Source organism: Danio rerio, chromosome 4 (assembly GCF_052040795.2).
Source record: "Danio rerio strain M-AB ecotype USA chromosome 4, GRCz13ab, whole genome shotgun sequence".
NCBI lineage: Eukaryota > Metazoa > Chordata > Actinopteri > Cypriniformes > Danionidae > Danio > Danio rerio.
In genome coordinates this window covers 6,275,825-6,290,872 of record NC_141024.2, presented here as the reverse complement: position 1 = coordinate 6,290,872, position 15,048 = coordinate 6,275,825, and the positions used below count along the sequence as shown (strand labels likewise).

The following is a 15,048-nucleotide window of genomic DNA, read 5'->3' as shown; positions in this document are numbered from 1 at the left end:
GATCAGAAATTCATCTAAATTTATAGTGTGAAATTTCTGTTTGTTAAGATCATTTATTACTATAAATGCAAGTGAATGTTCAGCAATAGGTATGCTTCTGTGAGAAGATACTCTATATAATTTGTGATGTTGCTCTATATAACTGCAGCCTGTACTGTCGCTCCAGATGAATTCATTGCAAAGTATTAAAAACTGCTGAATACATCATTACTATAAATAATGCTTCAAAATAAATATGCTTAAAATTGACCAGATGACCCACCTTTAAGGAGTTTTCCCAATAGGCCACAAGCTTGATTTAAAAATAACATATATATTTTTTTAAAGTTATCCACCTTGCAAATTTTAAAAGCACTTTTAAATGATTCAAATTAAGAGTAAACAGTGCAAAAAATGGTCACAGAAATTTGCATCAATTGTTTACGGCCACATAAAAATGTCCAGCTTGTACCTGGCAGCTTGTCCTGTGAAGACCAGTGGGTATTTCTCAAAAGCCATGGAGCCGTCAGTGGGTGGCGGAGCTTTGGCCAGAATCAGCCCAACCAGCAGCTCCAGAACCAGCTGTCGGTTCACAGAGTCCTCCATGCAGAAGAGCTGCTCCAGATACTGCAGCAAACTGGGCAAAAACAACTGGAGAAACACACCAGCATTAAAACAAACGCTTTCACACACTTTCACACCGCAGCCTGGCTTACACTCACCTGCTCAAACTGTTTCATGTCAAACATCTCTTTGGTAAACGACAATATGAGGTCTCGGTCCATCCCGCTATTGAAGATCTGAGAAGTAGAAAGTAGGGTCAAATTATTTACAACACTATAGAGAGATTTTATAATGACCTACACATTTAGATTTAGTATGAAAACCAAATTTTTAAAAGTATTTATACTTTAAATTAAGGTGGCACAGTGGCTCAGTGGTTAGCACTGTCGCCTCACAGCAAGAAAGTTGCTGGTTCAAGATCGCTGGTTCCAGTTGGCATTTCTGTGTAGAGTTTGCATATACTCCCCGTGTTGCTGTGGGTTTCCTCTGGGTGCTCTGGTTTACCCCATGTTTAAAACACATGCGCTATAGGGGAATTGGGTAAACAAAATTGGCCGTAGTGAATGAGAGTATGTGTGTGTGAATACGAGAGTGTATGGGTGTGTCCCAGAACTGGGTTTTGGCTGAAAGTACATCCGCAGTGTAAAACATATGCTGGAATAGCTGGCGTTTCATTCCGCTGTGGTGACCTCTGTTCCTGTTTAAATGGTTCAACAGGAATATTATAAAAGTAAAAGAAAGTGAAAGTGGTTGAGAAGAAGTGTAATGTTTTAATTTAATTGTGGTCCTTTTATTAACATGTACAGGGTTTCTACAGGTTTCATCAAGTCAAATTTAAGACATTTTAAGACCTTTTTAAGACCATTATAAATAAAATTTTAGACTTGCACAAGGCTAAACCCCAAGTTTTTTTTTCTAATGGACAGTTAAAATATTAAAAAACATTAAAAACTAATGTTATAGTAAAGAAGATAATTATACCACATGCTTATAAATATAAAAAAACTTGGTAAATAGAGTTAATAAATAAACTTTTGTTAAACATTTAATTGAGATGGAATGTTGGTGATTGGATGAGTGTTGGCTCGATTGGGTAGCTATACATGGATATGGGAAAATTAAGACCTGTTTTAATTTATTTAAGACCTACAACACAATATTTCAGAGAATTTAAGACTTTTTAAGACCCCGCAGAAACCCTGTAGGTATCTAGAATCAAGAGATTTTCGATTATCTTTGATAAGTAGCCCTTAAAAGCACTTTCTTTGTATAGCAGGATCCGGTGACCTTAGTACTTGTATTGTATGTCTTTTTGTTTTTATGTTGTCCTGTAAAAGTGTTTTCTTTTCTGATTTGTTTGTAAAATGAAACAAAAAATGCAAATAGAAAAATAGAAAAAAAATGTAAGATCAACAGCAAATCAAATAGACAAAATGATGTTTTAAGTGCACATTAAACAAACCTTTTTCACCAGTTCTTGGACACTGCTGGCAGGTAAGGACAGATTTTCACCCATCAGAAAAGACGAGGCCACTTGTAAAAGCAGCCTGCAGCAGGAGTAGGACAGACCTGGAGTCTGAACTGTCTGAAGAAGTGTCTAAATAGATCAGAAACATATCATGAAGAATGCTGTAATTGGGTGACCCAGAAATACACACACACAAAAAATAAACATGATCACTGACACAGAAGATAGGGTAAATGTTGTGTGCCATTATTACAATCAATATGTCATCAGTGTAATCACATTACATTAATCATTACCTTAATTATTATTAATATCTTCATATTACTCTGATTATTATTGATATCACTGTTGTGATGTCACAGAAAATCACTTTCATCATCACCAGCCTTAGTATTATTATTGATATTATTATTTTTTAATTATTATTATTGTTGTTATGAATGCTAAGTACTATTTTAATACAACCATAATTACAATTATCATTACTCTTAATAGTCTATCCATGGTTATATTGCTGTTTATGTGTTCTGTGTTTACAGTATGTTGTATGTTTTGTCACTCTAGAATTACAGAATATAGAAACACACACAAACACACCTCACAGACAGACAGTGGTTTTGTGATCTTCGCTCCTTTGCGATGCTCCACAAGTGTGTGGTAGATGTACAGAATCCTCTCCAAATGTGTGTTGGCCTGCTCCGCGTCACTTGAGTCCAACTTTACAAGAACGTCTTTCAATGAGTCCTGCAAACCAAATGAATTTGTAGTTTGTTTAAATATACATAGATAGATTTACATACAGTTGCAGTCAGAATTATTAGCCCTCCTAAACGATTTCTCTAACATGTCACTCTCAATGCAACAAAAGAACTTACTCTAAGCTGCCTTCACAGCTGCTAAGAAAATGTTGGTCTGCCGCTGGATCCCTCCTCATATTAGGAGTAGACGTCAAAGGGGCTTATCTTTGCTGGACATTATTTATATGGAACTTTCAACAGCATTCATACATGAAGCTCAGTCAAAAACGGTTAAGTCCTGGATTATAGCTTTTGATATTGTCAAATCTTTTGTTTCTACCTTCTAATGTTCAGCTTGTCTGTTTATTTGTACTTTATGTATCTCATGATGTAATAGCTATTTATTTGTACTTACCTAACTTCTACTCTGTATTTGGCCTAACATTATTCATTTTTATTTATTTATTTATTTATTTTATTTTAACACAGCAATCTTTTTACTATTATTATAGAACAAGTCTCCCTGGGTTGGGGGTGGGGATTCGGGGTTGTTTTATGTTTAGTTATATGCTGTATGCTTTCCATATTAAACAAAAACTGAAATGATAAAAACAATTGTTCACAAAATAATTATTAGCCCTCTGGATTTATTAGCCTCCTGTATATTTTGTTCCCCGATTTCCTGATTTTTTTTTCCAACACATTTCTGAACATAAGTTTTAATAACTCATTTTTAATAACTGATTTCTTTCCATAATGACAGTAAATAATATTTTACTAGATATTTTCAAGATACTAGTATTCAGCTTAAAGTGACATTTAAAGGCATAACTAGATCACTTAGGTAAGTTAAGGTTATTATGCAAATCATTGTTTAACCCTCTCAGGCTCAAATTAAGTTTTAGAAACAGGAAAAATCTGATATTTGGGGAAAATTATCATATGGGGTAGTACAATAGAATCCTGACTCTTTTTTAGAGAGACCTTCACATGCGAGGCGTTCTGGGATGTTGCAGATTTGCAACATTGGCCCAGTGTGGTAATTAGACACTGACGACTGAATATGATATGAACAATAACTTTTTATATACAACTTATTAAACAATGTAACAAACTGCTTTTCAGTGGCAGAACAACAACAAAAACAATATGGGATGCAAATCCAATATCTCAAATCCTCATTGAGTAGGTCATGTTTCCAGGTCACTGGTACTCCAAGAAACAGTTTTTGTCTTTTGTGTTATCTGGTGAGCAAGTGGGGAAACTGTTGCTAATGGACAACCAAGTCCTGCAGTGGTACTTCTGAGTAAAAAAACTCATAAAATATGTATCTGGAGTAATAAGGTAGTTAGTTTTTAACTGTTGCAAATCTGCAACGCCTGCCTCGAAAGGGATAATGATGGTTTGTTCTGTAGACTTTCGAAAAACATATAGCTTAAGGGGGCTAATAATATTGACCTTATAATGGTTTTAAAAATGTAAACTGCTTTTAATCTAGCTGAAATAAAACAAATACTTTCTCCAGAAGAAAAAGTATCATAGGAAATGCTGTGAACAATTCTCTCACCTGCAAAGAGTCCCACAGGACCAGCAAGTTCTCCTTATCAACATAGTTAGCTGACGACTCAACCATGTGGTCCAGAGCTTCTTTAATGGAGTCCCAGGGTAAATCAACATCCTGCTCGACTGCTGGGCCAAGTTTCCTCAACACCACTGGAAGAGCCTGAAAAACCACAGTACAGACATTAAAAATAAAGCTCATCCACAAGTGAAAATTCAAAAGAAGATATTTTGAGCGCTATTACACCTTTTCAAGTCAAATCTAAGCACTTTCCATGTGCATTTTTAAACTTTGCCATCAATTTACAAGTCAATTTACATACAGATGCATTCTCCACAATATATTAGATGCTATTTGTTAAAGGAATAAATGGAACAGTCTTCAATAAAAAGAGAAAAGCTGTCAGATTATTAAAAGCAGAGTACTGGTGTCCATGTAAGCGTACTCCCTGACAGGGTGAATGTGTCTGCATGTTTTTTAGTTTTTCTGTGATCTCACCATTGTGGCACAGGAGTGAAACATGTTACGAACTCCTCGAAACATCTCAAAGATCAGCTGACCCGCTCCTCTGGCCTTCTGAGGATGCTCTGACAGGTTGGAGAACATAAGAGTGAAGAGCGCTTCATAATCGGACACCTGTGGTACAAAAAAACAAATGCATTTAGCTGAGAACACAGAGGATGTGCTGAAAATAAACTGAGATGTTAAAGACTGACCTTTCTCATTAAAAAAGAGAAGCTCTCTGCAGCAAAGTTGCGGATGTGTTCCTTCTTGTGTGCCAGAAGTCCACTGTAAAGACTGATGTAAAAACATACAGGAGTGATCAATAATCCTACAAACTTTGAAAGAGATTGTGAACATACTTTTATAACGTTTATTTAAATCATTGCAATCTTAGAATTTTGTCTTTGGTGACATGGTGGCTCAGTGGTTATCACTGTTCTCACCTGTATATCTTGTCCATGTCCTTCACCATCATCCTCCACAGGTATTTATACAGGTACGACAGACATGTGAAAACCCATTCCAGCACCTCCGTGTTCGGTGTGTCCAGTATAGACGTGATGATGACGAAGAAGTCCGGGAAATGGGGATAAAAGTCCATCTGGAGGTCGCGAGCCAGTTGAACCACAAGACTGAGAGCAAGAGTGAAGTTAGCATGGCTTTATACAGTTGAAGTCAGAAATTATTAGTCGTCCTGTAAATTTTTCCCCAATTGCTGGTTAACGAAAAACAAGATTTTTTTTCAACACATTTCTAACCATAATAGTTTAAACAACGCATTTTTAATAACTGATTTATTTTATCTTTGCCATGATGACAGTTGATCATACTTGACAAGACATTTTTTAAGACACTAGTATTCAGAATAAAGTGACATTTAAAGGCTTAACTAGATAAATTAGTTAAAAGTTAGGGTAATTAGGCAAGTCATTGTATAACGATGGTTTGTTCTGTAGACAACTGAAAAAAAATTGGTTAAGGGGGCTAATAATATTGACCTTAAAAAAATTATTATAGGAAATATTGTGAAAAGTTTTTTGCTATGTTAAACATAATTTGGGAAATATTTGGAAAAAAAATAAAGAAATTCACAGGAAGGCGAATAATTTTGATTTTAACTGCACATGAAGGACCAAGAGTGGCATTTAGAAATAAAACAAAGATTCAAATGATCAATTAAATAATTGAAGAATAAAAAATGTATATAAATAAATCACAACTTAAATGGACAAATAAATGAACAAATAAATAGATATATTTAAATGTCATTTAATAAAGCAATAAATCAATGCATTTAAAAATAACTGTTAAATGTATAAATAAATGATACATTCAAAAACTAACTTTATATTTATTTAATTAATGTTTTAAAATGCAGATTAATCAAACAGTAATATATATATAATTTTTAAGTGTTTTTTCCACTCCTGGTCCTCCATATTTATAGGCTGGTTTATAGTAAAAAAAAAAAAAAAAAAGGATTGAAAACTTACTCCAGAAGAGGCTGGTGGGCGTTGCTGTTCTTGACTGACAGGTGGACCTTCAGACTCTCCACAACAGTGTTTTGGTGAAACACCAGCATGTTGAAAGACTGTGTTATGCCGATCACTTCTCGAAAAAACTTCTCTGTTAAACAAACCATTGTGTTAATATTGAAATCAATTCACTTCAATTACTCTTAATGGGCTTCTGTATATTGAATCGTATTGTATTATATTATATTATAATATTTTCTAGTTCTAAGCAAAGAATAATCGCAAACGCATCACATTTAAATAAAATTGTGTTTTGACAAATTAAGTGTGTGTACTATGTATGTTTATTAATTTTTATGTATATACACATTCATACATACATGCATATATTTGAGAAAAGCTTAAATATTTACATATTAAATCCATATGTATACAATACAAATTTCTATATAAATTAAAATGTCTATTACCAAAATTGCTTTGTATATTTTTTATTTTATATTTGTGTATCACATATATATATATATATATATATATATATATATATATATATATATATATATATATATATATATATGTGTGTGTGTGTGTGATACACAAATATAAAATAAAAAATATACAAAGCAATTTTGGTAATAGACATATATATATATTCACACACACTTAGATATATTATGTCAAAACAAACTTTTATTTTGGATGTGATTAATAATCTTTGCATAGAGTTATTTACATATTGACTAAATTATTGTTAAATGTCTGTATATCTTACTATATATCCATAGTATTTTATTTCAGTTTATTTAAAACAAAGCAAAACGATGACATAAATGTACGCATTTCAGTTCATTTCACCTAAAAACAAAACTTATAGCTTAATTTCAGCATTCGGTTATTTTATTACATGTAACTTTAATAGTTCGTGATTAGCATAATGCAAAATAACGCAGCAATACTTACTGAAGTGTTCTGATAGATTCAGGTCTTTCCATTTTATCAGGGCTTCATAAAAATAAGTTTCCACCTCCTGAGAAATTAAGCAGCATAATTTAATTATTGCAGTTATTACATACTAAACCAAGCTTTAAGATAAGTGAAGTCCATACCTCAGCATAACTCCCAGTCCTGTCAATGCGATGAATGACATCGATGTTTACTTTTGCGAGCCTTTCAGAAAAGGTGACGAACTGTACAATAAGACATTAAACAAAAAATAAAGGTATTAGGTTAATGAGTGGACAATATTTAGCATTGTTAACTGTGTACAATGTAATAGACTAAACATTTAAAACGTGCAAGGAACGAACATGTAAAATATATATATATATATATATATATATATATATATATATATATATATATATATATATATATATATATATATAAATAAGACAGTTCGTTTAATAAACATGTATTATCATATGTTGAAGCTGCAGTCTCCAACATGCGTTGCTCTGTAAACTTACGCGAAAAGTGTTTTCCGATTTATGCGATGCGGGTTTAGCTTTGAGCTTCATTTTGTTGTATTATCAAGATAACAAACACAGAAATTATGTAAACACTGCTTTAATAACTAAATATTTGTTATCAGAGGCTGTGGAATTGTTGATACACATGCCGCATCAGGGAGCCGCCATGTTGAATGACGCATTATGGGTACACGGTTGAGTTTAGATGTTTTTTCAAAATAAAAGTCTTGTTACTACGTTTAGAAGGGAATCAATGTAAAAATGTAAAATAATATTTAAATAAAAAACAAAAATCTACAAAATCTTTAACTAAAAGTAAAATAAAAAAATCTAAAGAAATTATAAATAAATAAATAAGTAAATAAATACATAAATAAATAAATAAATAAATAAATAAATAAATAAATAAATAAATAAATAAATAAATAAATAAATAAATAAATAATTTTTATTTACTAATAAAAAAAATTGGAACTTGAATATATTTTATTTTCCTCATTTAATAATATCATTCTAATAATAGAAATCATCGGGATACTTTTACTAAACAGCTGACCAATTTAAATAACATTTTATATACTTATTCTGAATGTTATCAATATACCAGTATTAGTAAATTAGTTTTATTATTTCAACTGAAAAATATACACATACTTAGTGACACTGGGTGGTTAAAGACATTAACACTGGTAACACTGGGTGGTTAAACACACATTCCTTTGTTTTAAATAGTGAATGAATTGCCAATCTAAATCTCAGATATACGCATTATCTAGAAAACAACACACTCCAGACTGACTCCAGAGAGTGGAGGATTGAACGTGGGGGACGGATGAAGACAATCATGCAGATCCAGAAAAATAATTAAAATTCATAAGTTGGAAGAGTTTCTGTGACTGAACACACTGCAAGCAGACACCAGAGCAAGCATCTCAATCTCTAAACCAAGATCCAACCTTCAATGAGACATTCCTGATGCTCATCAACAACAGAGGCAGTCATTAAAGGTGAGACTCTGTTTTTAGTCACCTGTTAGTTTACTATTACACTTAATACACTTCATTAAAAATGTATAGACATCAGCTATATGCTATACATTTGCAGGTTTACTAATAACTTATATTTGATTGTAACTTTAACTTAATCTGATTGTAATGAAATAATGCACACCGTTTGTAAAGCTGCTTTAAAACAATGATTATTGTAAAAAGCGCTATACAATGCTTTGAGGTGTTTGGCTTTACAGTCTAATGTAAAGAAAACACACAAAATACATTAATAATGTGTTTCAATTATCTCACTTTTTCAATCTGTGTCAGATTTTAGATTTTAAAGGGTGTTATTATTATATTACTATTATTATATTTAATTTGTATTAAACATGAATGAATATATACACAGCAAAACCGTCTGAGTAAAATTGAGTTTAGAGAGTATTCAGTCCCTCTTTAAATAAGGGCAAACAGGTTGGTAAAGAGTAAAGCTGCTGTTTGTGGAGATGCTTAATGATCCTCTGCTGAGATTTTGAGAGATTCTATGTATTATGATTTCATCTAAGACTGACTGTAGTTAGTTGTAGTTTTGTGTTTCACTTCTGTGTTTCTGCTTATTAACATCAGCTATATTCAGTGCTACATCATCACTTATTTTATCCTTTCATTGTCTCATTAACTTGGGTAACTTTAACTCAATTTAGAGAGAGACCAAATACTATCTAAGCTGAGTAAATTTTACTCAGAGGATTTTGCTGTTCATTTATATATATATATATATATATATATATATATATATATATATATATATATATATATATATATATACACACACACACACACACACACACACACACACACACACAGTTGAAGTCAGAATTATGAGGAAAAAAGTCAGAAAAAAGCCCCTCGGAATATTAGCATGTTATCCTGGATAATGTCCAATTTTGGTGAGCCTGTGCGAATTGTAGCCTCAGTTTCCTGTTCTTAGCTGAAAGGAGTGGCACAAGGTGTGGTCTTCTGCTGCTGTAGCCCATCTGCTTCAAAGTTGGACAGGTTTACCTAATAAAGTGGCTGGTGAGTGTATTATTTTATAGTATTCATAACTGTATATCTATACATAATTGTCTACTGCCTGCCTCCAGCATGTATGGGTCGAATTTGTTCAAGACTTGTCCGATGCAAAGGCATAAAGTTTCCAGTTTGGTTGCATTGTGGAGCATTCCTCACATTGCTTATTCCTTTAAAGTCCGTCCTCGCTTTGTGTGGCTTTACCAGCTGTGCGCTAATATCTCAGTAAGTAACCATATTCCTTATGGTTGTAGATATGTTTGAGAAAGTGTCATTGTGCATTTTAGTTTAAATTGCCTTAGGAAAAATGTTAGCCTACATGTATAAACATGCAGACAAGATAAACAACTTGTTTGGTTGTTTGTAAACTAATATGATTTATTTGTTCTTATCAGCGCATTGCTTGCCATGTGTTGTTAATGTAAGATTGTATTAAGTTCGACCGGCATATTTATAATATTATAACGCATGCACGTGATGACTATCACCGCGCCCACACATAGTTATCAATAAAGCCTTTACAGCAGCTGTGTGCATGGGGTAGAACAATATTAAATTATTATTTAATTTGAAAAATGAATTAACGTGTCTATTTTGTGTCTGACACAATACTTAATTTTAAAATACTAATATTTATTTTAACATGTGAACAACTGCAATCAGAACATAACAAAAGAAAACAGTGTTTCCAACAGCCAGGGGCACCGATGGGGCGGAGGGGCAGGGGACATTAGGATGATTCAAAGGCCCCATGCTGTTTTGGTGCAACTACTTTCGTGCTATACTGCCTTCTGAAGCTACTGATCTGAGGAACACGTCTCCCCAGCTCTTAAGTGTGACAGTTAGTTTGTGATATTGTTGACTTGTGTTTGTGGAATAATTCTTAATGCCAGTTGTGTAAACTGTGTTAGATTTAACTCTTGGTGGATAATTAACAATATTGTACTTTCATTCTGTTACCTCTGTGGTGTTTATTACTTCGTGTTTATTTAATTTGAGATTTGCTTCCAAGTGTGTCTAAATGGTGAGTGCCTTATTTTTCTTTTGTTTTCACCTATTTATGATTGAAGAGAATAAACGTTTTTGTTCATTTTCATCTTTGATTTAGTTTGCTTTAGGTAAGCTATTCCTCTAAAAGTCAGTTAGCTGCTTTGTGTTTGTTGTTATAGGCTATAGTCACTCAGTTTGATATTTAATTTCTGTTAAAGTTACTGTATTACGATTAAATAAACTCTAAATGTTTATTTTTTCCTAAACATTAAGCTGACTCTTCACTCTGGGGCTGAGTGTGTTCTCCACGTTTATCTTTTTTTAGTTGTAATTCAACATTTACCAAAAATGTGTATCTTTTTTTGTTACACCTTCGAACAAAACCCCTAGAGCTCTATTTTAATGATCTAGGCGCACCACATAGTCTAAAGTGCAGGGCGCAAATGCATTAAGGGTGTGTCCGAATACACTTTTGCTATTTTAAGGATGGAAAAATACGCTCTGTGTTTAACAGGGTTGTGTTTATTCTCTTAATGTGTTCTGGGTGTGTTTTGAGCATAACGTGCATTAAAGCAGTTAGAGTCTCATCACTCATTCCTTTTAAGAGTCAATTGCGTCATGCCATGGTGCATTTGTTATTTACATGGCGGACTTTGTAAGTGGAAAAACTTAATGAAAAAAACTCAACGCTTCACTAAAGTGAGAAAACAGTTAAACAGTTAAATCTGCAGCACGGGGGTAAAGAACGAGCCTCTTCCATTTGGCCTCCTTACTTTCTCTTTTACTCTTTACTGCTTTACTTTTGTGGATGAGATAACGATGTTGTACGCACTCCATTGAAGACATCCATCAGCCTACATATTTAATTTTGTTTGATAAGTGCAAAGATTTGTTTTAAAACTATTTCTAAATTAAGTTCTAATTTCCAGCAAATGAATAAATGAACAATATTAATGAAGTTTGGTAAAAAATTTGAGTTATGAGTTATATCCAAATACACGTCCTGTTCTTATGCCCCATACAGTGATGCAAACGTCTTAAAAACTCGACAGGTGGACAAATCTAAACTTGTTTTTAATAAAACAAATATAAATATGCATATGATAAATAATACTGCTAATAATAATGACATTATACAAATCCAAAGTGCCATGAATAAATTGATAAAAGCCGCCATGGACATGAAGAAGGCATGGAGGCGGTGGTTTTCATATTTAAGTAATAAATAATAACGTTTGTAACATTTTAATCCTTTTTTTTCCACATGTACAGATATTTGTGTATTGCTGTACATCCTGTGTGTATTAAGTGTATAAACCTGCACGGGCGCATAACTAATGCACTCTTGTGCTGGACGAGGTGAAGTCTATTTCAGTTCCTCAAAATAGCAACACGCCAACAATGCACCTTAACACACCTCCTTTATAGATCGGCACACCCACGAGTCTACAGTGGTGCAATACTATTTAAACCATGTGACGCAAAACATGAAAATTAGGGTTGCACTGGTCTAAAAATAGCAAAAAAATGCTCCAAACACGTCTTGCGACTTATTGCGCCCTTATTGCGTCGTAACACTTTCAACAACTTTTAACTTTGAAAAGTCCAAATAAGTGACTTGCAATAACATGTTTAATAGTTTACAGTGCTGTATTGGCTGGGTTGGTGTTGTATATTACAGTACAAAAGCCTTGTAATAAACCGCCAGCACATTTTCTGTTATTTTACACACGTATTTCTCTATATCAGAGATGCCCAAACTAAGGCCCAACAGAGGGAAAATGATTGGGAAGGGTTGTGGAATGCCTTTAACAGAGATTCTCATTTCTATTTTAGTGTAACCTTTTGTCTGCTTGTTTTATTGTTGAGCTACAAAAAACAAACAAAAATGAAATTAACAGTTTCAATTAAATGTTGTAATTGAAACAGATTTTTTATGTACATGCTGTCACTTAATGAATAGGGGACAGAGCAGAAGGCAGCATGCAAATAAAGTTCATTAAAATAATATACATTTTTGAAAAACTAGAATGCAGTAGATAATATGGCTGAAGTAATCTTTTTTTAAAAATTTGTAATCATTATGAAATAAATTAGCAAATTACCCATGGCAACTTTAATGTAATACAGCTTGCTTTACTTACCTTCGGCCCACAGCTCTCAATTAAGCTTGGATTGTGGCTCTTCATTAGAAAAGGTTTGGGCAACCCTGTTCTATATATTATTTCTAATTCATTCATTCATTCATTTTTTTTGGCTTCGTCCCTCTATTAATTCGGGGTTGCCACAGCGGCATGAACCGGCAACTTATCCAGCACATTTTCACGCAGCGGAGGCCCTTCCAGCCGCAAACCATCTCTGGGAAAATTAGTTCTGTTAAATTATATTATTTTAAACGTCTAAAATGTCAATAAAAGTCACTTTGTTAAACTGCAGAGTTAAATTTGACATCAAAAGCAGAGATCAAGGTCCCAAAATGCAAATCACAACCGTAAAAATACGTAAAACACACTGAAATAAATAATAAATTGGATTATCAAATTTTTTTGAGGTAAGAGGTTGCATTTTATATGGGCTGAATTTAAAACAAACAATTTAAATTTAGTGACATTCAACTTCATTTGTTTATATTCAGCCCATATAAATTGTTTGCAACCACTTACCTTTTATTAAAAATTTAGTAAATGCAATGTATCCTTTTTTTCAGTGCACTTGTGAATCACAAAATACAAGAACTGTTCATTAACAGATCTTTGTTTACAGTATATGCTGATAATTATTGATTATTTTTCCCCTCTTCACCTGCAGGGTGTTTCCTGTCGCAGAAATTGAGATGAGGATGAGCAGCGCAGTCTTCAGCGTGTGGGATTATGTGGTTTTCATCATGATGCTTGCAGTTTCAACAGGAATCGGGGTTTATTATGCGTTTGCTGCGAGATCTCAGAGCAGCTCGGCTGATTTTCTGGTGGCCGGACGGAGTTTGTCAGCCTCGCCGGTGGCTTTATCTCTGACCGCCAGCTTTATGTCTGCCATCACCGTTCTGGGGACGCCGGTGGAGGTGTACAAGTACGGAGCCATCTTCATCCTCATCTGCTTCGCTTATGCTTTTATGGTAGCTTTGAGCTCTGAGATCTTCCTGCCCGTCTTCTACAGACTGGGAGTAACAAGCACTTATGAGGTGACAGAAAAATCTACTTTGATTAAAGTTTTTGGCATTAAAGTAACTTGCATTTGAACTATTAAGAAAACAAAATACAAAACTGCAAGCCTAAGACAGTAATACTACAATAAATTGAGGTAAAATAGGTTTTATATTTGCACATTGGTTCTGTGACATCTTGTGGCATCTGTGTTGCTGTTTTCAGACCAGCGCAAACTTAGTTTGGCATCATGTTGTTTAAATATCAAATCCATTTGCACCACTTTGTGGACTCATAGGTGTGCTGCTCTAAAAAGGAGGTGTGTTAAGGCGCATTGTTGGCACGTTGCTATTTTGAGGAACTAAACTAGACCGCACTATTGACCAACTAACAGCTGGATAACATTTAGCACAGTGTATGTAAGTTATGCGCCTGTGCAGGTCTAAACACTTAATACACACAGGATGAACAGCAATACACAAATATCTTTACATATAAAAAAATTGAAGGATTAAAATTTTACAAAAATATTATTTTCTTCATTAATATAAAAACACTGCCTCCATGCCTCATCTCAAAGGCCTTTTCAGTTTATTCATGACAATTTCATTTGTATAATATTAATAATATTATTATTATCATGAAAATATTTATTATATGCATAATTATATTTGCTTTAATTAAAAAAATTTTGTGCATCTGTCAGGTTTTAGGGACGTCTGCATCACTATATGGGGCATAAGAATAGGACGTTTGTTTGGATATAACTCAGTTATTTGACCACACTTGGTCATTATTGTTTATTTATTCATTTGCTGGACATTAGAACTGAATTAAGAAATAGTTTTAAAACAAATCTTTGTGCTTAAACTAAATTAAATATGTAGGCTGATGGATGTCTTCTGTGGAGTACGTACAACACTGTTTCCTTATACACGAAAGTAAAGAAGTAAAGTAAAGAGTAAAAAAAGAAAGTAAAGAGGCCAAATAGAGGAGTCTTATTCTTTATCCTCACGCTGCAGATGGTCTGTTTAACTGTTTTCTCGCCAGTGAAGCATTCAGTTTTTCCACTTACAAAATCCGCCACGTAAATAGAAA

General features: G+C 33.3%; 2 protein-coding genes across 7 annotated transcripts in view; one reads left to right on the top strand and one right to left on the bottom strand.

Moving 5' to 3' along the window:
- utp20 (UTP20 small subunit processome component) overlaps positions 1 to 15,048 on the bottom strand; it is a 53,735-nt gene that overhangs the window by 35,506 nt on the left and 3,181 nt on the right. The window contains exons 1-12 of one of the 2 annotated variants that reach the window (XM_087247908.2): positions 7,755 to 7,932; positions 7,395 to 7,475; positions 7,249 to 7,315; positions 6,307 to 6,439; positions 5,257 to 5,445; positions 5,026 to 5,107; positions 4,808 to 4,945; positions 4,316 to 4,471; positions 2,609 to 2,755; positions 2,006 to 2,140; positions 702 to 779; positions 452 to 630 (exon numbers count right to left, since the gene is read on the bottom strand). In XM_087247908.2, the coding sequence (XP_087104034.2) occupies positions 452 to 630; positions 702 to 779; positions 2,006 to 2,140; positions 2,609 to 2,755; positions 4,316 to 4,471; positions 4,808 to 4,945; positions 5,026 to 5,107; positions 5,257 to 5,445; positions 6,307 to 6,439; positions 7,249 to 7,315; positions 7,395 to 7,475; positions 7,755 to 7,805 (1,436 nt within the window). In that variant the 5' untranslated portion in view covers positions 7,806 to 7,932. Of the gene's footprint in view, positions 1 to 451; positions 631 to 701; positions 780 to 2,005; positions 2,141 to 2,608; positions 2,756 to 4,315; positions 4,472 to 4,807; positions 4,946 to 5,025; positions 5,108 to 5,256; positions 5,446 to 6,306; positions 6,440 to 7,248; positions 7,316 to 7,394; positions 7,476 to 7,754; positions 7,933 to 15,048 lie in introns of those variants that run through there. The other variant, XM_087247909.2, reaches the window with a different exon arrangement.
- Positions 8,544 to 15,048, top strand: part of slc5a8 (solute carrier family 5 member 8) — a 69,754-nt gene continuing 63,249 nt past the window's right edge. For 2 of the 5 annotated variants that reach the window (XR_015942181.1, XM_087247932.2), the window contains exons 1-2: positions 8,544 to 8,764; positions 13,619 to 13,988. Coding sequence is in view for 3 of the 5 variants with exons in the window: in XM_087247932.2 (XP_087104058.2) it covers positions 13,644 to 13,988 (345 nt within the window). In the remaining 2 variants the exon portion in view is untranslated. Of the gene's footprint in view, positions 8,765 to 9,751; positions 9,827 to 10,590; positions 10,845 to 13,618; positions 13,989 to 15,048 lie in introns of those variants that run through there. The other 3 variants (XR_015482491.2, XM_087247933.2, XM_087247934.2) reach the window with 2 other exon arrangements.